The 23,695-nt window shown below is 36.9% G+C and overlaps 2 protein-coding genes across 10 annotated transcripts in view; one reads left to right on the top strand and one right to left on the bottom strand.

The window, feature by feature from the left end:
* LOC110456088 (IQ domain-containing protein H-like) overlaps positions 1-3,203 on the top strand; it is a 45,901-nt gene extending 42,698 nt beyond the window's left edge. For all 7 annotated transcript variants that reach the window (XM_021506634.1, XM_021506630.1, XM_021506627.1 and 4 more), the window contains one exon: positions 109-3,203. In XM_021506634.1, coding sequence (XP_021362309.1) covers positions 109-198 — 90 coding nt within the window. In that variant the 3' untranslated portion in view covers positions 199-3,203. The remainder of the gene's footprint in view (positions 1-108) is intronic.
* A 101-nt stretch (positions 3,204-3,304) lies between these two features.
* On the bottom strand, positions 3,305-15,220 carry LOC110456089 (tRNA (guanine(26)-N(2))-dimethyltransferase-like). Of its 3 annotated transcripts, XR_002463553.1 has the most exons (6): positions 15,177-15,220; positions 10,928-12,294; positions 8,593-8,683; positions 7,373-7,654; positions 5,222-5,338; positions 3,305-4,927 (listed from the first exon to the last, which is right to left on the bottom strand). XR_002463553.1 is itself a non-coding variant. In XM_021506635.1 (5 exons), the coding sequence occupies exons 2-5, from the start codon at positions 12,262-12,264 to the stop codon at positions 5,306-5,308; spliced, it is 1,743 nt and encodes a 580-aa protein (XP_021362310.1). In that variant the 5' UTR covers positions 12,265-12,294; positions 15,177-15,220; the 3' UTR covers positions 3,305-5,305. The 3 variants fall into 3 exon arrangements, 2 of the variants coding, with proteins under 2 accessions (XP_021362310.1, XP_021362311.1); XM_021506635.1 differs by having other exon boundaries at positions 3,305-5,338; XM_021506636.1 differs by lacking the exon at positions 15,177-15,220 and adding an exon at positions 15,112-15,169 and having other exon boundaries at positions 3,305-5,338.
* Between the last annotated feature and the right edge of the window lie 8,475 nt (positions 15,221-23,695).

Here is a 23,695-nt window from a genome sequence, read left to right as displayed (position 1 = left end):
AGTCCTCAATTTACACAACAGATTGCCAATGGCCTGTCAATTAACAATTAACTATGCCCATTACAGTTGTATATTTGTATATGGTATGACTATTTGTTTCTATTCCAGAGTGCAATAGAAGATGTAGAAGGAATTCTGGGTACGACAATAGAGAATGCAGATGAGCCAGATCACGAGGAGACCAATGACCAGTCATGAAAACTTTTTATCAGGAGGATAACTTATAGCAAAATACATATATGTGTGACTCTTGTCAGTGTCTCGGTGACTTTCCTATTCCAAATGTATATTGTTCATGCTCATCTTTAGGGAAATTTCTGTGCAAGAAATACTTACTACATAATACAAGGAAATCCTACAGTTCCTTTGGGAATAAGGCATTTTAAACTTATTCTCAAGAAAGAATATCCCATTATTGAATGTTGGTAAATGAAAATAATAATTTATTAGATGGGGAGAAGTTGATGTTCAATTTTTAGAATGTCTGCTTTTTACCTCTGTTGATCTGAATTATAAAATTGTTGTGACAAACCAAAAGCTACTGGTGCTGTTAAGCTCAGCATTAAGATGTTATGGGGGCCAAAACACTTGATATGTTAGCTGGTTATCCGGGCCAGTTACCAAAAAGGGAAAGAAGTGTATAACTGTGATATTGTTTTCCTTGTTGTCATTACTTTTGTGGGGGTATGTTTATTGTTTTAAATCTGTGATAAAAACATGTACAATTAAAGTTGTCCGTCATGACACCTGGATCAGCATTACCCGAGTAATGAACAAATCATTAATCCTCTGTGTATTTTGTATGGTGATATAACTTGTTCCCATGTCTGCAAACATCAATAAGGTGCAGGCTTGCTTTGTTAACATGTAGCTTGTTAATTAAGATGATAAAAATCTATTTCTTATATCTGATGGGTCCCATTCCAGACAGTTATTCAAAGGAATAGCCTTTGACAGTCCCACTCTGGAAGAGTTCCATTCCAGACAGAAATTCAGCGGAATATTCTGGGAGAATCCCATTCCAGACAGGAAAATTGAGGGTTAGTCTAGGAGAGTCTCGTTCCAGATGGTAAATTAGAGGGAGAGTCTCATTCCAGACAGTAAATCCGAGGATTTGTCTAGGAGAGTCCCATTCCAGACAGGAAAATTGAGGATTAGTCTAGGAGAGTCTCATTCCAGATGGTAAATTAGAGGGAGAGTCCCATTCCAGACGGGAAAATTGAGGATTAGTCTAGGAGAGTCTCATTCCAGATGGTAAATTAGAGGGAGAGTCTCATTCCAGACAGTAAATCCGAGGGTTAGTCTAGGAGAGTACCATTCCAGAAGGTAAATCCGAGGGTTAGTCTAGGAGAGTCCCATTCCAGATGGTAAATCCGAGGGTTAGTCTAGAAAAGTCCAATTTCAGACGATAAATCCGAGAGCTAGTCTAGAAGAGTACCATTCCAGACAATAGTTAAAAGTTAGAGTCTAGGAAGTCCCATTCCAGACATTTTAAACAATCCTAGAGATAATCAGCCGGAGAGTCCCATTCCAGACACAATATTGAGGAAGTCTAATATAAGTTGGTGCTTTATCAATAAACCAGAAGAGCTGTATTTCTTTGTTTTTGTAGAAACTGATAGATAAACAATCTATATATTGGTAGTAACAAGAGTTTATCATGTAAACATGTTAAAATTCATCTTAAATTTTTTACCAAGTTTTACCAAGATACATGTCTTTTTTTGCTTACAATTCTTTTAAAGACATTCAAAACAGACACCACTGACCATTTGCCAGTTTTTTGTGATGTTTCCAGCTAGAACTGTTTCTATTTGTAAATGTTATGCTGTTTGTTAAATTTGCCACTTCCATCCAAACATAAACCCTTTCAAGTCACAGAAATGAGGATGACTTTTTGTAGGTAATTTTTTTCTACACCACTTACGATGATATATGTTAAGTTTGCCTGTTCCGTCCAAAAAATAAACCCTTACAAATGATTTGAAATCACAAAAGAGAGAGTACCTGGTAATTTTTGGTACATCAATGATACACATGTAAAAGTTGAGAAAGATATTGGCTGGTTGCAAAGGCCCTACAACCACGGATAATAATTTGTGAACCGCTTTGAGACGACGTACGAACTAGGTTGTGATAAAGCGGTATGCATGTTAAGTTTGCCCACTCCGTCCAAAAATAAACCCTTTCAAATCACAAAAATGAAGGTGACTTCTTGCGCATAATTTTATTTTCTATACAAATTGCAATGATACACGTGAATCCCCTTTAAATCTCAATAATGAGGAAGGCTTTTACATCTCTCCGTCCATTTCTGTTGTGAATGTTAGGTGTCCAGCCAATGTGATATGTTGGTTGAATATTGTGATATTTTGTTATGTGTCTTTCCAGTAGAGAAGCATATCAAACATGCATCTTTATTCCACAAGTACTATGATTGTCCAAGCACTTGTTCTGTTGTTTGTATTAGCAGCTGCTCTTTGAAGTGAATGTTATTTCAAAGGTTAAAACAAAATCCCAAACAGATTAAGCAATTTATATTTACACCAAGAAAGTTGATCATAAATGCCAACTAGAATAAACACCACAAGTCAATCATATTGAAAGAATTTTACTTGAATGACCTTGACCTTTGACTTTTTAGACTGCAGGATCGATAACTGAAGAGTTATCTACCTTTTATATGCTAAAAAAACCTGGTACATTTGTACTGAATTATTGATAGTCACTGATGGACAATATAACATCATATTATGTCCTCCAATGTGGCCACGGATGCGACACATGATATACATCCAGATTCTTTTTTACATAAAGTTGTTTTTAGCATCTCATGTATGAATTATTGTTAACTGTAACATAAAACCGTGTAAATAATAACTGATTACCTTGTATCTGTGGGCCAAATTACCTGGTACCTAGGGGCCAAAGTGTGTCTGGGTATTGGGGAGATTAATTTGATGTTTATATATAGTAAATTTCCTCATTTGTACAATTTGTTTTATCTGTGGTGTTTTAGATTGGAATTCATCAACTCTACTGTATTGACATTGGTACCATTTTAGTATTATATATAGTTGTGTTTTTATATGTATTATGTTCATCCAATTATAGATATTTATTGAATTTTTTCTGTTATTAATTTTTATATGAAAAATTAATGTACACTGAATTATCAGAATGAAATGATCATTATGAAATGTTACATAAGCGTTTGTTTTCTTTCAATTGAATCTTCTTCTCGTCTGTTAAAAGTGCCATAAGGTGTGTTGGCCATCTATAAATTTAACTTTTAATATATTGTAATGGCATGAACCGATAGAACTTGACTTTAATCTTTATATATCAAGGCAATTCAATGATATCTGGGAAAGTTATCACACACAATGCAAATACTGTTCATGTAGATGAAGGCCTAGGCCATACCATATGTTGACACCTCGAAGGCAAGCCCGTAAAAAGTAGGTCACAGTGACCTACTTATGGCATACCTCCTTAAAATGATGTCCAACACAAAGTTTACGATTCCTGCTTTCAAAAACAGTGACCTCAATGTGACTTTGTTATGGTATGCTACTCCCACGTTTGTTACCTCTGTTTGACACACAAAGTCTGGAGTCCTGGCATTAATCAGAAGGGAGATAACTCTCCTAAAACGGGCACCAGTTTTGCTCATCATCCCTCCCCTCCAGGCCACTGCCTTCTCACAAGCAAATGAAATAGTGAACATACACACTACAATAAAACCCCTAGATCAGTACCACTCATATGCTTTTACTGTTGTTATCACAAATTCCTCACAAGTCACACTCAACAATAGTCTATCAAGGGAGATTTTATTGTAGTAAACCCTTCACTTTGTCACACGCAGCAATAGTCTATCCAGGGAGATTTCATTGTAGTAAACCCTTTACTAGTCACACCCAGCAATAGTCTATCCAGGGTGATCATAGTAAAGTCTATCTGGGGAGATTTCATTGTAGTAAACCCTTATTTGTCACACTCAGCAAGTCTATCCTGGGAGATTGTATTAAAGTCTATCCAGGGAGATTTCATTGTAGTAAACCCTTCACTTGTCACACTCAGCAATAGTCTATCCAGGGAGATTGTAGTAAAGTCTATCCAGGGAAATTTCATTATAGTAAACCCTTCACTTGTCACACTCAGCAATAGTCTATCCTGGGAGATCGTAGTAAAGTCTATCCAGGGAGATTTCATTGAAGTAAACCCTTCACTTGTCACACTCAGCAATAATCTATCCTGGGAGGTTGTAGTAAAGTCTATCCTGGGAGATTTCATTGTAGTAAACCCTTCACTAGTCGCACTCAGCAATAGTCTATCCTGGGAGATCGTAGTAAAGTCTATCCAGGGAGATTTCATTGTAGTAAACCCTTCACTAGTCACACTCAGCAATAGTCTATCCTGGGAGATTGTAGTAAAGTCTATCCAGGGAGATTTCATTGTAGTGAGCTCTTCACTTGTCACAATCAGCAATAATCTATCCTTGGAGATTGTAGTAAAGTCTATCCATGGAGATTTCATTGTAGTAAACCCTTCACTAGTCACACTCAGCAATAGTCTATCCTGGGAGCTTGTAGTAAAGTCTAGCTAAGGAGATTTCATTGTAGTAAACCCTTCACTTGTCACACTCAGCAATAGTCTATCCTGGGAGATTGTAGTAAAGTCTACCCTGGGAGATTTCATAGTAGTAAACCCTTCACTAGTCACACTCAGCAATAGTCTATCCTGGGAGATTGTAGTAAACCTTTCACTAGTCACACTCAGCAATAGTCTATCCTGGGAGATTGTAGTAAAGTCTATCCATGGAGATTTCATTGTAGTAAACCCTTCACTAGTCACACTCAGCAATAGTCTATCCTGGGAGATTGTAGTAAAGTCTATCCATGGAGATTTCATTGTAGTAAACCTTTCACTAGTCACACTCAGCAATAGTCTATCCTGGGAGATTGTAGTAAAGTCTATCCATGGAGATTTCATTGTAGTAAACCCTTCACTAGTCACACTCAGCAATAGTCTATCCTGGGAGATTGTAGTAAAGTCTATCCATGGAGATTTCATTGTAGCAAACCCTTCACTAGTCACACTCAGCAATAATCTATCTTGGGAGATTGCAGTAAAGTCTATCCAGGGAGATTTCATTGTAGTAAACCCTTCACTTGTCACACTCAGCAATAATCTATCTTGGGAGATTGCAGTAAACCCTTCACTAGTCACACTCAGCAATAGTCTATCCTGGGAGATTTCATTGTAGTAAACCCTTCACTTTCCAGGGAGCATGATTGTATCATTCCTGCATCTTGGCATCTTCCTCACCATCCTGGAAGAATAAATCCTTTGTAGTATGATAAATATCCAAGGTTTGATAGCACATATTTGGTATTAACAATGTGTGAATATTCATTTATATTTGAATGGGGCCCACCTGGTGAAAAATAGTGTCATGTGAAGTTCATTATTGGTTAAAATGGGTATTATGCTTAAAATAGTATGATAATCAGAATTCAATTAGAGTGTGTGGCTTCATTTTGTCATGAAGTATAGGAAAGAACAGGTAAAAAATATTATTAAAGTAACAAAATATACACTTCTGTATCAGTCAATCACACTTAGAACTTCAACCCACTGATGTTTACTGAATGAAGTTGGAAAGACAGAAGTTCTGACAAAAACCGTGTGAGATTAAACAAATCAACCTTGAATGAACCTGACAGAATGACCCAAATAAGAATAGTTGTCTACCCTAACAAAGTTTGGTAAAGATGAAGTTAGAAATATAAAAGTTAAAGAACAGTAACAAAATGGTTTATGGACAGACATTTGTTATATGTCCTGCCGAAGGCTGTATATATAGAGATGAGAAATGCCATGGAGGCAACATCAGATGCCATAACTTGGCAGTACATCATGTGGCCTTGGGTAAGGTGAACTTCAAATACTATTAGCAATCTTATGTCCCCAATCTCTTGATAAACTTTCATATACAAATAGATAAAGGGCCTTAACTCTGTATAAAATGGGGTAAAAGACACAAGTTTAGTATGTGACACTCAACCATTGCAATAGACATCTATATTGACAGTGTGTGTGACAGAGAATATGACAAAGTTGCACACAGTAAACAAATGAAAATAACTATATGATGGGACTCGAGGCTTCATTTTAGTTTGTGATTCTGCCATCCCAAGAAGTACTCACAACATTTGCAAATTGCAGTTGCCAAAGTATATGAAATATGAAGTGACAAAGTTACGCACTGACAGACGGAAAATGTAAAACTTTAATCCCCATAGGGAATACATAGTGAGACTGCTATCCATGGACTATTTGTTAAATCTCTAGTTCCCTCTGGTGGGGGGGGAGTAAATAGTAAGGATACTTTTTATGGACCATTATTGTTAAAACTCTAGTCCCCTCTGGTAGTACTGGTTCTATGGACCATTTGTTAAAACTCTAGTTCCNTGGGGGTGGGGGGAGTAAATAGTAAGGATACTTTCTATGGACCATTTGTTAAAACTCTAGTCCACTCTGGTGGTACTGGTGGGGGAGTAAATAGTAAGGATACTTTCTATGGACCATTTGTTAGAATTCTAGTCCCCTCTGGTGGTACTGGTTCTGTGGACCATTTGTTAAAATTCTAGTCCCCTCTGGTGGTACTGGTTCTGTGGACCATTTGTTAAAATTCTAGTCCCCTCTGGTGGTACTGGTTCTGTGGACCATTTGTTAAAATTCTAGTCCCCTCTGGTGGTACTGGTTCTGTGGACCATTTGTTAAAATTCTAGTCCCCTCTGGTGGTACTGGTTCTGTGGACCATTTGTTAAAATTCTAGTCCCCTCTGGTGGTACTGGTTCTGTGGACCATTTGTTAAAATTCTAGTCCCCTCTGGTGGTACTGGTTCTGTGGACCATTTGTTAAAATTCTAGTCCCCTCTGGTGGTACTGGTTCTGTGGACCATTTGTTAAAATTCTAGTCCCCTCTGGTAGTACTGGTTCTGTGGACCATTTGTTAAAATTCTAGTCCCCTCTGGTAGTACTGGTTCTGTGGACCATTTGTTAAAATTCTAGTTCCCTCTGGTAGTACTGGTTCTGTGGACCATTTGTTAACATTCTAGTCCCCTCTGGTAGTACTGTTCGGGAGTAAATAGTAAGAATACCTTCTATGGACCATTTGTGAAAATGGGCATTAAGGGAACACCCATTTTTGTGAAAATCAATTGAAAAGTTAAGGATGATTAATATAAAAATAACAAATTTAATTATCATGCAGAAACCATGATTAATTTAAGTTACCATTTGCATTTTTATAAAGAAGTCAATGAAGCCATATTTGGGACAAATAAATGACAATAACTAACTTCACGATTCTTCATCCTCTTCCCTTGGAGATATATCGTCCTGTCCAGCATGGGTTCAGCAGACCTATTTGCCTTTGGTTTACTCATAGGACCCCAATACTTGGCTGGATTTTGTTGGTATCGTAACAGGTTCTTTTTCTTTGACTCCTGTGTGGCCATCTGGTGGCGTTTAAATGACACTTTAAGGACTGGTTTCTTGGACAGGATATTGGCTGTGACTGAACCAGGTACACGACGCTTCTCGTGTACCGGATTCATTCTCTCCCATGATCGTACAATATCCTAAAATAATAATAATAATAATAATAATATCTTTTATTTATCCAGGGATACATATTTAGACATGTCTAATTTACAATATGGACCTTGAATGAAAGTCAAGGTCATTTTCATTTTCAAACTTTGTTGGGTTCCATCCCAGGAGGCCACCAGCCAAATATGAAGATTCTTAACCTTTTCTTTCTTCAGAAGAAGTTGTTTGAAGCATTTGACATATTTGACAGCTGTGATCTTGAAAGTAGGTCAAAGTCATTTTCATTCTTAAAAGTAGGTCAAGGTAATTTTCATTCTCAAACTTTGTTGGGCTCTTTTCAAGGAAGCTACCAGCCAAATATTTAGGTTCTATACCTTTCAGTTCTTCAGATGAAGTCGTTTTCAGCAATAGACATATCTGACTCCCGTGATTTTGAAAGTAAGTCAAGGTCATTTTCATTCTCAAACTTTGTTGGGCTCTTTCCCAGGAAGCTACTAGCCATATATTTAGCTTCTATACCTTTCAGTTCTTCAGATGAAGTCGTTTTCAGCAATAGACATATCAGACTCCTGTGACCTTGAAAGTAGGTCAAACTAATTTTCATTCTCAAACTTTGTTGGGCTCTATCTAAGGAAGCCACCAGCCAAATAGGAAGATTCTATACCTTTCAGTTCTTCAGGAGAAGTCGTTTTAAGTTTTTGACATATTTGACCCCGGTGACCTTGAAAGTAGGTCAAGGTCAAGTATCATGACTCTAGGCCTGTCCGTTCTTCAGAAGATGTTGTTTAAAGGAAATGTTGACGGATGGGGACGGACGACGGACGGACGCCACACCATGACATAAGCTCACTTGCCCTTCTGGCAGGTGAGCTAAAAATCAATCAGTGATTTTAAATTATCAAAATAAATATATAGATCAAAATCAAAATAGATACTAGTATACAGATTTACATTTAGTTCATCTTACCCAGATGTCTGTGTTTGAAGCATTGGTCTTGATAGAATTCTGTTCAGCATGAGACATGGACACTTCAAAGCCAGCATTCAATAAAGCAGACCTAGAAAAGATAATATTACTAGTAACTGACATAACATCTGCAAAAAATAGATACAACAATATTTCTATAAATAACCATGTAATAATTGTTAGAAAACTATAATCCAGTAAAAAATTACTTGAAAATCAATAGCTAGACCTGAACAATGCAAAACAAGTTTTGGTTTTAACAAGAGGTCTACAGAGATTGAATTTTCATGACTTCTCTGTCTATTCTTTTAAATTTGAAAAAAGATAACATATACAAACTCTATATACATATATGGTTTAATCTTGTAGATCTGTAGGTATTTCTACATATACATGTAGACTAAACAAGAGCTGTAGGAGAACAGCATAGCTCGTCTATTAAAATAAAATAAATAAAAAACTTGCTAATAGTAATTTGGCCATTACAGGATGTCCCATCTTAGGTAATAGATCANCCCAACCCCGATTACCATATGCAAAATATATTACTGTAAAATGTTGAACTCATGGTTATGTTTGATTTGATATGCTTGCTAAAAGACTATATCAAGTTTGGTGCACTTCCCCATACATATATCTACCATGTGTAAAAGTTTCCAGTTCCTACTTCAAACAGTGTAGAAAAAGTTATTTTACCCCTTAATATCCCTCAAGTACCCTGCTTACACCATGTTAAAATAAATTGCTTTAAAATGTAGAACTCATGATAATGTTTACTTTGATATGCTATAATTAAGACTCTATTTTTTGTGTTTTTTGTTTTTAATATTTGAACCCACCCCCTCTGGCCAAAAACTTAAACCCTGGGGGTCATATCAAACATCTGACAGTGTTGTGCACTCCTCCATACATATATCTACCATGTCTAAAAGTTTCAAGTTGTTCTTCAAGCTAAAATAAATTACTGTAAAATATAGAACTCATAATGTTTGATTTGATATGATAAAAGACTCTTTTTTTTAATATTTGATCCCCATGTTTGTACCATCTTGAATCCTCTCCCCCTAAGGAAGCTTCCAGCCAATTTGGTTAAAATCTGCCCATTAGTTTCAAAAGAACTAGAACTTGCCCTAAAACTTTAACCTGTAGAACATGCCCAAAAACTTTAACCAATTCCAAAAGACTTGTGTTTTGGACCAATAATGAGCAAATATGGTCCAATTTGTTGCTAATTAGGAACCTCCAAGCAATTGCTGTAACCATATTATAATGTAAAATTAATCAAAAGTTGAGTTAAACACCAAAACACAGCTTGTCCGAAACCTTAAACCAAGTGGGACGCCGACGCCGTGGGTACTGCTATAGCCCCCCTATTCTTTGAATAGACAAGCTAAAAATCATCAACAAGGCAAATATTGTTGACCATCACAAACATTTTGATGATTTTCTACACGTCTAAACTTTACACAAAGTGTATATATATATATATATATATCTTACATATATAAAAAGCAACTTCAAAGTTCAAGGTCACAATTTTGAAGTTCTTTGAAGTTGATGACCTCTTTAAGGGGAATATATTCAAGTGTCTAGGAAGCAAAAACATTACAGGTAAGCATCTTCTTTTACTTCATCAACCACCCACAGGAGAATGGAAACATTATACTTACATATTAAACTAAATGGACATTCAATTACCTTTCTGACCATAATTTCAAGCTAGTACTGAATATTCTATTACATTTTACACTAGGCCTCTCTGTATTTTATAGGGGATAGCTCTCAATTAACACAACATCATTTATTAAAGAGCTCTTTATTCTAATTCTTCAAGCTCTACTCGGTAGTTTGCACCTAGTTTGTATATGTTTAAAAGGAGACGGATTTATATAAGTTTATTAACTTTTTTCTGAATCCTTATGGAATATATTGTGTATCATGAAGTGTTGTTGTAAAAATAAAATAAAGTTTAAACTAAGCTCTACTCAATCGATCATCTCACAACCTAGCAGAAATAGAAAATTTCTCCTTAAACCTATCAATTTTGAACAACAATGGAATTTAAAACCTACACTACATCATCCAATTTTGTTTCTGGCAATTCAGCCTTTCCCTTATTTACACAAGTGTTTGATTCATTTCCTAAAATTTGAACTTCATTGGAGATACATAACAAGTATCTTGGTCACAAAATTATTGAAGTTAAGTAAAATATCAACAAGTACAGTACAAAAACGCAAAGCTTTCCACATATCAAACAGCATTTAATGTAACATAAGATTACTTGCTCTTCTAGATAGTGAGCAAATCTGAATGAGAAATTGAATATCCTTACCTGAACAGCTCCGACTTTACTTGCGAGACATGGGCCTTCTTGCATACATCATTAATAACATAGTACATGGGACAGTCTTGGAGTTCCTCACTGACAAGACTTAACATGCCAATTATTCTCTTACGTGTCTGGAAGTCAGCTTGTTTCCCCTGAACATATTTGATCACTCTTTTTACAAAGTCTGTGTCATGAAGACGATCCGCCCACACTGGACCAGCGACATAATGTTTGTGCTCACAATGTTCACATAAATCTGTCACAGGAGGTCCGTGTGCTGTAGAAAGTTGGAGTTCATTACCTTTTGTAGGTAATTTCCGGGCCAGTCTCTGAACTGTAAAAGCTCCACATCCTGAGCAGTGATACATATTGGCCAACTTGAGAGATGAAAGCCTAACATTTGCGGCACCTGTGAAAACTCTCACAAACACTCTAATGTAGAAGTCTGCACTGATTGATATCATGGGTATGATATACCGTGAATACCTATTAGCAGTTGTTTCCATACTTTGCAAAAGGATGCGAAGTGCCATTTCCTTACAGTATGACGACCTGTAGGACATGGTACCATATCTTGCACGGCAACTTTCTGGTGTGCGACCACACAATAGCGCCATGTCTGTACATGTCACACACAACAAACCGCCTTCACTGACAGACTGCACGGCAGCATCCAGAAACTGGGAGGCACCTCCATAAGGGTCAAGGTCAATCACATCAAATGCAGCATCTGTTCCTTTACTCATGTACATTACCATAGAAGCATCTCCAAAGCTGGAGGTGACGAGGTGATCTAGTTTATTCCTCTCAATGTTTTTCTGTATCGCTTCTACAGCAGTTTTATCAAAATCATTAGCGACAATTTTCTTAACACCTGGAATCTCTAGCCCATACCTGATGGACCGAAGCCCAGATGCTGCTAGGCTATCTAAGATTGATATTCCATCTGCACACTTCTTACCAGCTTCTATATCATCAACACATATCTTCTTCTGTGGTTTTTCAACATCATTAATATTTACCTCTCCACTTGAAACTGGCACTTTCTTGTTATATTTGTTTTTTTTGTCCTTCAGCAAATCATTCTTTATCTCTTGTCGACGTATTTGTGCAAAAATTGATATAATGGCTAGAGTGAGATCTCTGTTGAATTCCTGAACTGGATTGTAGAACACACCAGCGGGTAGGAGGACATCTGCCTTCCCTTCATTAACTATTTTGTATTGAACATCCACATCTAAATCTTTTCTCTTCGAATTCCCCTTAGAATTGGTGTGAAATTTGATCCTTCTCCATGCAAAAGATTTACACAGTCTAGACATTGACCGAAACAGCATCATTCAAGTTGGAAGGTCTGGTATGATCTGTTTCTGCAAATTGAACATAAAAACACTTCACACTCTTCACCCCTGAGACATGTTTTCAACTCAAGTCTTTGATCCACTTAGCTTAAAAACTTAAGTCCTTTATTATAATTAAAATCATTCATTTTTTTATTACAACATTTTAGTAAACTATCAGTAACTTGTGCCTTGTTCTTTGATACTTTTGAAAATAAAACACTACCTGTTAGTGATACTGTGTATCGATGATGTGCATTATAGTAGCTTGTTAGTTCAACAGACAACAGCTAGGCCATAGGGTTTATATTACTCCTATAACATTAGAGGCCCCTGGTCAGCCTTGATTTTGCCGACTGTTACGCGGCGCCTGTCAAAAGTATCTCGCCGTGTTAAACCTCTAACACATGTTAGAGTAGGGTTTGTGTGATTTAAACATGTTGTGTCAATTTATAAAGATATTCTTTACATCATGGGAATACACCAGAATTGTCAAAGCAAAAAGTGAGTTAGTAACGAAGTACAAAGACTCAGTGACCTTGACAGAAGGGAGGGGGTCTATAAAACACAACAGTATGTCACATATAGTGATATCACATGAATTATAGAGTTTCAATAAATTTGCTTTTTTGTAATTCAATTATTCAAAAGAATCCAGTAACAACTTCTAACCATTATATGTGAACTCTGTTTTGGTGGTGATTGTGAGGGTCATGAACATTACTAACTAAAAGGCAAGCTGCCTAGTGGTTGTAATTTCAGTATTACCCGACTATGGCTATCGTTTTTGTTTGCATTTTTTTTTAAATCTCAAAAATGGTCTTTTCACAGAAGCTTGCTCTTCACAAAAAAAGGCTAGATTGACCTTTGATCTCAATTTGTGACCTTGCCCTTGAAGTGATTGTCCCAAAAATACAACATGGAACATTACAGATATATATGCATGCGTATTACGATTTCATTAGAATATTGTTGTCAATGAAAAAAATATAATCTTGACAATTAATGTAAACAAACACTGGAAAAGTTGAAAAAAAACAGGCAATATTAGGAATGCTTCGGCTGTGACATATAATCAGTTTAGCATGTGTATTAGATATTTGTGCCATGTGGATTATTCGGTTTGACTAGAGTTGTTCATTTATGATATAAAGTAGGACCTTAATCGGATGCTACTTTCAGACGAGCCTTGATAAAGCCTTACAAGGCCTGCATAAACAGCTGCAGGTCCGCTAGAGGATTTATACGAGGAAATTATCCGAAATGTCACATTTAAACAGGTTTGGGAAAACCACCAACTTGCGTATAATATGCAAACTCGCCTATTATACGCTAGTTGGAGCATGGATTTATTACTAAAAATAATCCAAATCGCTTTAACAGTAACTTTTGCACGATATTATTAAAAATCGCTTTAATTTACGACAAGGTAAACAATATTTTGCTAAAATATGTTTACTGGTCAGCCGGCCAGTTGGTTGTTATTTAGTGTAAATTTATTAAATACACATGAAAATACCCATATCTTAACGCTAATTGCAGTTAATGCAAGTAAATGGGTTTTTTTTCTACAAGTGTACTTTGGTACTTGTACAATGTACTGATGATCCACTGCGAGTTTATGGAAATGAAGATCGGAAATATCCGCGATTTGATAATTCGTTAGTTTTCATTTTCATGCACTGTGATTTAGAATACAATCCACCAGTATCTTTTTAAAAGTATTGTTTGCATCTTACGTTCAACAATCTTACAACACTTAAATTAAAATATCATCTAGAAATTTTCTAGATTTATATCTGAAAGGAATTTGTTATTGGCCTGAAAGTGCTGCTGTTTTCAAGCCCAAGAAAATCGTTTTAATTTGTCAGATGTTTCCCGTTGACATGCTAGACTATCGGAGACATACATGTGACAAATTATCCAAAAAGTCGGGGGGGGGATTGTTGAAAGCCCTGGACCCTCTCATCCTGACCCGATGAAAAATATAATATTGGCCAGCGATTTGGAAGTTTATATTTGTTAAGGACCGAGTCTTTATTGTGTATCATGTAAATTGACATCATCTCAGCCAATACCCGTCATCTTTCTTAAACAACATTAATCAGTTTCTTCAAGTTACCGAAAACTAACTATCACAACTAAGAAAAGCCATGTATTTCAATGTTATCATTGTTACACACACACGTTTGGAGCTTTTCGTATCAGTACGGCTTGTGTAACATTAACATATTTTTTTTTACATTTAAACACTTAGATCACTTGTCAATTAGTTAATGTTTGAAGGTGGCGAAACTGCCTGCACCTTTGAGCAAAACCATGGAAGGCCTGATGACGTCACAAATGTTGTTGCGTGACGTCATTCAGGCGTGTTTACAACAATGTTTATTTATAGGCATTTCAGTCGAATCTTCTTCTGTATTGGTTCTCGTCGGCATTTTGATACATGCCTATTCGGTCGAATTATTAACAGAAACCCTTACTAATGTGACGAATTTACCTTCACTGACGTTAGAAACTTGATGTAATTTTACCGTAGGTATTGCATCTATTTATGGTACTTTCGTTTCCCACATGCAAATAAAGTTTATTTTTGCATTTGCATTATGTTTAATGATGAATAAATGCGACTTGGAAAAACAATTTGAAAAAGTTACGATTTAAGTTATTTTAGCTATTTTTATTAACGACTTTTGACATGTCCCGAAACGACCCGGAAAAGGTCCAGAAACGACTTGTTACCGACACGACCTGACACCCTTGAGAATAATCACATCACCAACTAATTTTGACGGGTATCAACATTCGTGACATTTTGTATCGTTGTGTTAATATGTCACTGATTACCAGAAATGAACAGATGAAACCCACACGTGGGTATAATATTATGGATAGCGAATAAATAGCAATACCTTTTCGTTCCTCCGATAATAGAGAGGCTTCCGGTTGAGCTATTGACGGACCGGAAGTGAACGCAAACACGCGGTTCAAAATAAACAGCCAATGCTATTCACTGTCGCACTGTCTTTCTGGTCGTTGGATAACCTCGGCTAGTGAGACCGTCCTGTTATTGTTTCTTGCTGGGTGTTGCGCATTAAGTATTTTTAAACTATACATATACTATATCTTTTCAAAACGTACTGTGTTATATGATTTACCTTGTTTTTGAAATAAAAATGGTACGTAAAAGCGTCTTTCGTTTATTATTATATTATACATACAAATTACATTAGACCTAAATCCCGAAACCAGTCAAGTGCATCTAGACATGCGTGTTCATAAATGCCAATCAATGAAATACATTGCGTCGGGACAATTTCTTACGGTATTCCAATATATACGATTTACTTCCCCTTACTGAACTGATAGCATAACTCCGGGTTTTTTAAAAGAAAAGACTCAATCGTCTAAGGTTTTTATTTACAATAAAATAGATTTGAAGGTGTTTATGGGTAGTTTTGGTTTGTTTAGGGTGTGTTTTTGGGTAGTTTTGGGTGTATCTCAACTGTTTCCAAGGTGTGACTAAGATACGTGTAGACTCATAGTAGCCTACTAGGTCCCTAGGGTTGTGGCCAGACCCCATGATCAATTCGAATACAATGACTGCATTAGTCTCTTTATGCCCAGCAGAGACGTATGTACTACTGATTGTATATGTCTCTCCCCCAGCAATATTGCAGTTTTGTGGTGGGGATCTCAACTGTTTCCAAGTTATGCCCCAGAAACATGGTGTGGCCAGACCCAATTAAGGGTCAATGTTAATCATGATTGTGTTTATTTAGTTTTGGGGTGGGGATCTCAACCGTTTCAAAGTTATGACCCAGATACTAAGTTTCAAAAGGTCATATTAAAAAAAAAGGCAACTTTTTCTCATGAATATTAATGAGGGGCGGAGCATGTCGGATCACGTGATCATCACAAAACATTTCGCGCCACCATAGCAACCAGAAGAAAAATGATTATTCCCCGGCTCATTTCAGAATGATTTGGGCGTATTTTTAGGCAACTCTGTAGAATAAAACTAACCAACTGATCATATAACGCGTTTTATCAAAGAGAATGAGAACGGGAGTTACTTATCTTCTTAACATAATAAAAAAAAACATAGATAAAATATAAACAGCCAGACAGCTGTCATTCTCGGACATTCTCTACTGCCGATGAAGGAACATAAACAATGTGCATTTTGTACTTGTTACGTCTACACTATGTACCAATCTTATTTTATTTATATATGTAAGAAGACATTTAAGGTGTTAGTTGTGAAAACATTAACCTTCAAAATCTGTGTGTTTAACAAATAATTGGTGTTTTAAATCAGAAATTTGCAAAAGTTCAAGGGGCCTCGAAGGGGTAATGTGAATCAATTACCAACTGCACGGTTGGTTTTTAAATCAACGTCATATTAATTTTGGTCTTGTTTTATTCTATGTATGCGTCTTTTTTAAGATACCATTAATTTTGTATTTATTCTGATTGACGGTAATACATTTTAATTATATTTGCGCAGATATTCAAGCTTTTGATTACAACCAGGGACGTACTGTCCCTGTTACAACTTATCGTGCAACGATGGGAACCGTCTAGGCTATAGATCAACTTGTTGAAATTTTAGTTTAAACTTTCTTTTCTCAATACATTGCAGTAGTACAGTTAGTATACGTGATAAAGATATTCTAAAATAATGAGGACAGAAAAATCGCGGGTAGACGGGTGATACTTAATTGTACTGAGGACTAAATGTAACAGACGAGGTGTGCAATATGTAGACCATAGTACCCCGGAGAGAAGGATCAAATGTATATGTCTCAGATGATTATTTCGGAGGCTAGGCTGGAATACCAGCTCTTTTTCAAATGTCGAATTTTACAAAATATAGTTAGTTGGTACGACTCCGATTAATTTATATATTCCATTCAACAATAAGGCAGGCGGATTGACTTATCAATTGAAAAAAAAAAAAAAAAAACCACCATCGATTAGCTTCAAGTATATGTATCATTATGCTTTAAATTTTTCGCCCTGAAATTCCGTTTGCACCTTTTTAACGCATTTATGAGGTGTCCGAGCACGTACGTTCATATGTGATACCAACTTAGTGTTATGCATTTAGTAGCCATTTAATTGTTCAAAGTGTACAGATGATTAGCTATGCATTTTATTAGCCTTGGCTCGTGGTCAGTGTCAGAGTTTTATTAGAGAAGATAGTAGCTAAGTAGCCGTAGATAATTGTGCTTGTGATATAGTTTAAGATCTGTACATAAGTTTGACCGTATGTAGTCTAGGTGGGGGGAGTCTAGTCTGTGACGTAGTGTTTGTGCCTCCGCAACCCATTTTTAATGTAGCAGGATTTTGCTAAGGGGATAGATAATAAGGTAGTTAAGAGTGGGAGAAAGAGAGAGTTGGGCTAGAGGAGTAGAGTTAGGGAGTTGGAATAGAGGAGTAGAGTTGAAGAGTTGGAAAGAGAAGGTTGAGTCAGGGAGACCGAGTTGAGAGGTCTTGAGACATAGAGGAGAGTTAGAAAATTGAAGAATTGGGAAGTTAGTAAGAATAGTAGTTTTAGCTGTAGTCCTAGGTCTGTGTAGTTTTACAGTTGATTGTAGGGATTAGCTTGGAGTTGAGAGATAGCGTTCACAATGGTGAACACTTGTATATTCTATGACGGATTTAAATACTTGTCTTGTAAATAAAGTGTAAATATCAATGTACACAAGTTTTTGTGTTGTTCAATTAATTTGAACTGGTGGCAGCGGCGGATTTTTTTAAAGTAACACGGTGGGATAATATTACAAAACGTAACACTGGTGGCAGCGGTGGGATAATATTACAAACGTAACACTGATGGCAGCGGTGGGATAATATTACAAACGTAACACTGGTGGCAGCGGCGGGATAATATTACAAACGTAACACTGANGCGGTTGGATAATATTACAAACGTAACACTGGTGGCAGCGGTGGGATAATATTACAAACGTAACACTGGTCGCAGCGGTGGGATAATATTACAAACGTTACACTGGTGGCAGCGGTGGGATAATATTACAAAACGTAACACTGGTGGCAGCGGTGGGATATTACAAACGTAACACTGGTGGCAGCGGTGGGATATTACAAACGTAACACTGTTGTGCAGCGGAGGGATTCGAACTTCAATGCGTGTTCTAGGAATAAATGGTGATATTGTATCTAACACATATGCTTTTGGAAAGAATGTTACATTGTATATGGATTATACAATTAAACACATCATCGAGCCGAAGATGGAGACAAACACAGCGACGTGGTTTATTGTGTTACTTGTGAGTATTCATTGTTCAGTCTGTAATGTAATTGTGATCGCAAAAATGCTAAGGCATGCATTGTATTTTATTTGCATACAACAGAATATCATCTGATGGGTACGATTCGTGGTACATTCGGATATATTGGGACTTCAGAATTAATGAAGCTGTGGGACCCAGGAATTTAAGGCTAAAAATATATTGTTCTTTTGCAAACTGACATCCGAAAGAATAAACGGACTGAGAGTAAAAGTAAAGGGTGATTCGTCAATGGCGCTAATTCAGGACAGAATGGTAATGATAAAGAAGTGTCCAAAGTAGAAATTATTTCCGATTTTAGTGAAGAAAACTTGTAGATTCTGAGTACTAAAATGAGAGTAAGATTGTGGGTTTCAAAATTAACATCGCCCAAGATTGAGGACTGATCATAAGTCTTCGTTGTTCTGACGGGTTTGACGATTTTGACAATAAGAATCATCCATCTGATCAATGCTTGAAACTGTTACAACTTTGTTTGGCTTTCGACACCTAAATGGCGTGCCAACTTCATGTAGTATGAGGGACGAACCAGGGAATTAGTTCATGAGTACATGAAATTGGACATTTGGGTTAAGCCTAGTGTTGAAGTTCTGTTAATTAAGTAGTCAATGAACAAGCTTGTGTTGATCTTAAGGAGTCTTAGCACAAGTCTCGCTGGTTCATGTAGGCGAGTTGTTCAGCAACTACACAAGTCTGAACTCTGATGGAGCAGAGTAACTCCAGCTTCCAGGTATGGGACCCTGGGTCTGATCTGGGTGGGAGATCAGCGTCGGAGAAACTAATGGAAAGTTGTTGGTGGATTTACAGAGTACCAAAAACACAGGAGAATAAACCAGCAGGATGAATTGACGGATACAGAGTGCCGAGATCTATTATTGCAGATATATTGGGAAGTATGCATGTAGAGAAGTATCCAGTAAGAGATATCGTCGCTGTGGGAAGTCCAGTAACGGAAATCTGAGACCTTCAAAGGATTTATTGTTTTGGGGGTGGTTATTTGTAAAAGAAGTTTATCAGCTAAAAACATCCGAATTAGTTAGTTTTACCAGCGGTGTTAGTTCCAAGTGTAATCCTTTGCCTCTAATAGGGCAGCTCATTTTTGGGTTATTGAGACCCTTGCTAAAATGAAAACTTATTTTACTGGCATGAAAATAAGCGGGTTATCACTGTGTGGTCACATCTTGTGCAGTATGTGCTTAATGAACACCCTAAATAAAAACCTAAAGGTAAATGAGGTTCATATTTGGTGGGAGCACCTTTGGAAAGGGTGGCGATGGATACTTAGACTACTGCCGGAAAGTACGTCTGGATACCAAGGTGGTAATGGATAGTTTACAAGTTTTAGCTTATGCAAAGTGAGTAGCAGAGAGAATAATTTGCCAATTCAACTAACCATGGGAATCAATACTAGTGAAAAATATGAAAACTGGGTGTTACTTATGAGCATGTGAGAAAGCATTTGAAGGAAAATGCTGAGCGACAGAAGCGTAATTACAACACTAGAAGTTATTCGCATAATTACGAAGCTAGATTTTGTGGTCATATTCTGGACAGTGCTAGGAAGATCGGAAGGGGTCATAAACTTAATCCAAATGTATGGAAAGGGCCAGTCTTCGTCACAAGGAAACTAAGTTCTTTGTTATATGAAGTAAAAATATCAGAGAAAACGAAACATCAGTAGTTCATTACGACAGACTAAAACCATATGACTGTTACATCATTCCAGGCTGGATCGCAAACCTGAAGGCAGAGATGAANTTGTTATATGAAGTAAAAATATCAGAGAAAACGAAACATCAGTAGTTCATTACGACAGACTAAAACCATATGACTGTTACATCATTCCAAGCCGGATCGCAAACCTGAAGGCAGAGATGAGCAATGCGGGTGAAGTATGTGTTGACACCAGCCAGGCAGGTAGTGTAGATAAGGAACGGGTGGACAGACAGAAGCCTGCACACAAATAAAATAATGACAGGGGAACAGTGAAGGGTAACCAAGGAAAAAGAAAGGTAAGGATACCTAGCAAAGGCGACTAAATTTTGTATAAACGGAGGGTGTGCCCCCCCTAAGGGCAGAGGGGTGGGGCCGAATAGGGGTATTTGATGTTTAAATCGTTAAAATCCTTCTTCTTCTGTATCATTGGAGGGATTTTATCCAAATTCGGCCTGAAGCATCCTGAGGCAAAGGGGACTAAATTGTGTATAAATGGAGGTTGTGGCCCCTCTTGGTACAGAGGGTTGGGGCCAAATAGGTGTATTTGAGGTTTAAATATTTAAAATCATTCTTCTTCCGTACCATTTAAGGGATTTTATCCTCATTAGGCCTGGAGGCATCCTTGGGCAAAGGCAGAGGGGTGGGGCCCCATAGGGGAAATTCAGGTAAATCATTGGCGATATTTTAACCAATTATGGTCCAGAGCAAAGGGAAGTCAAGTTTGTATAAATAGAGGGTGTGGCTAGGGGGTCCAATAGGGTAAATTGAAGTTAATAATTTTGGTCCAGAGCATCATTTTGTAAGGGGGACTCAATTTGTTTTAAAATGGAGTGTGGTCCCCTAAGAAGCAAAGGGGAAGGGTCTAGTAGAGGGAACATAGTAATAAATGTTTAAAAATCCTTCTCCTTGAGCAAAGGGGACTCAATTCTGTATAAATGGAGGGTTGCTTTTAGGGAGTAGAGGGGTGGGCCCCCATAGGGGAAATTGAAGTTAATGTTTAAAATCCACCCCAATTCATGGGGCCAGAAAGAAGGGACCTAATGAGAGATGGGTGTTGCTGAGAGACATAGCAAATATTTGGAAATAGTTGCAGTATTATATGTAATAAGAATCATTTTCCATGGTTGATTTATCATCCAGGTGAGTGATACAGGCCCTCTGGGCCTCTTGTTTTAATAAAGACAAAATATTTTGCATATGATTTAGATCTACATCCATGTACTTATATTTATTTAGAATAAAGACGGAAATTAACAGAAAGACACACATTAGAATTTCAAAAAAAAAAAGAATTATTGTATGTAATAAAACATTCCTTGGCCAACAGAGTTTAATATAGACCTGCCAAAAATGGTGCATTTCAATAATGACAAACATTTCATTTTAAAAAGATTTATTGTCCCGAGATCGCCTCCCTTTGTCCCGATCTGCCAACTTAATAATCATCACATTTTTTTATTTTTTATTTTAATTTGAATTTAGATTTGTAAACACGTGAGCAAAGGGAGACAACCCCTAGACAGACACAGATTAATAACAAGTGGGAGGACCTTGTCTTAGTCCTCTCTGTTCCACTAAATAATTTCAAAAATCTGTTATAAAACTGTGTAGGATATAGTTGTCTCCCCTTGCCCATATCTATAAGACACTTCGGCTTGAAATGTTTTTAGATACATTGTTTCCAAAGTATTATTATTTCAAAATTATTTGTAGATAAGTGAATGCTGTATAATTTGTGACAGGCGAATTATATTTCTCTCAAGCAATACTCTAGTTATCTCTATTTTTGTTATATACCATCATTTTCTAAGTATTGATACACTTACCAGGTACATACATGAACAATTTAATCAGTGGTTTTAATATAGTGTTCAACATATATTGTAGGGCCAGTACTACCAAATGAAGGAGTATTTTTGTGCAGTCAGCTACGTTAAAATCACAGTTTTTGATGATTTTTTCAGATTTAAACTATGTGTTTGATGACATGAGGAATTATTGATCTCACAATACTTACTACATTCAGTGAGCAATCCTTGTTTCAAGTACTAGGTGAATACTTGACAAAGGGATACCAGAACCTTGGTTGTAAATAGTGTTGTCTTCGAGGGAGAAGACTTGGAAAAAGGAGGGAGGAATGTAGCGAAACTGGACTGGGTCGATTGTCCGTAGATCAATTGGTAGAGCATCACTCTAGAGTTTGGAGTATCCCAGGATCTAACTCCGATGTGGCTTTGCATTTTCTACTCCTACTACATAATTATTACAAAATACTCCAATACAAATATGAAAATATAAACTTATTGTCCCAAGCAACGCCCCGGCTTCCATGATGAAGATCTGCTGATGCATGTACACTGTCCCCAACACAACCAAAATGAAATCTTGGGTGGTGCAGTGGATAGCGCACTTGACTTTCACCAAGGCGGCCGGGGTTCGATTCCCCGATCAGACGTGAAAAGGTTGACCGACCACGTGGGTTTTCTCTGGGCACTCCGGTTTTCCTCCCACAATAAGCCCCCCACGCGCTAACAACCGGGCCAACAAGAGTGATAATTATAAGTTGAAATAACTTGTTTCATAATTGTTGTAAAATAAAATAAAGGTTATATTATGAAACCTTGATTGCCACCAATGCAATGAAAGAGGAAGCTTGACAAAGCATTTTAAAATGACATTGATAATGTTCCAATAATATGGTTGACATCAGCGCACATTTGCAATGTCCATTTGCTAACACCCCAGGACAACACATACTGTTGAAAGAAATACCTTTCAAGAATGAAATACACTCGGCAACAGTTGGGGAAGTTTAGTTTGACTGAAGTATTCTTACAGAGATGCTTCCATGTGATGTGAAAGTTCTTAAGGAAGTTGAACAATTGAAAACGATCATCAACATGTAACTGATTCTTGGTTGATTAGATATTGTAACAGCTAAGGAATTTGAGGGGAAAATCCTGCCTTACTGACAAGCTAACTTCTCCAGCAAAGCGGTATAACCCGGGGATACAATTACACGTTACAATATTACAACCAGCAGTACTCATTACTGGATACACATAATTGTGCCCCAAAACCTGTTCCGACTTAATGTTCATCTTAAGTGTTGAACAGAATTAGGGTGAGAATCTGGAAACTAAAACACAACGGGCAACCTAATGACTATACATACCTAAAGGTATCCTGTTCAATGTTACATTGCCTGGTTAAAGCATATATATATATATGTGTCCGCAGTTTCATTAAATATTTTCTTTAGGTACTGGTAAACCAAATACTGGTATAATACAAACAAGCAAAATCTTATTTGAACTTTGACCTGTTTGTGACCTTGGAGGGAAGGTTTATGCAGTACATGTATTATTTTTTTCACTAGTTGAAAATTGTGT

Source organism: Mizuhopecten yessoensis, unplaced genomic scaffold, assembly GCF_002113885.1.
Source record: "Mizuhopecten yessoensis strain PY_sf001 unplaced genomic scaffold, ASM211388v2 scaffold8507, whole genome shotgun sequence".
Classification (NCBI taxonomy): Eukaryota; Metazoa; Mollusca; class Bivalvia; order Pectinida; family Pectinidae; genus Mizuhopecten; species Mizuhopecten yessoensis.
This window is presented reverse-complemented; position numbering and strand designations above follow the sequence as displayed.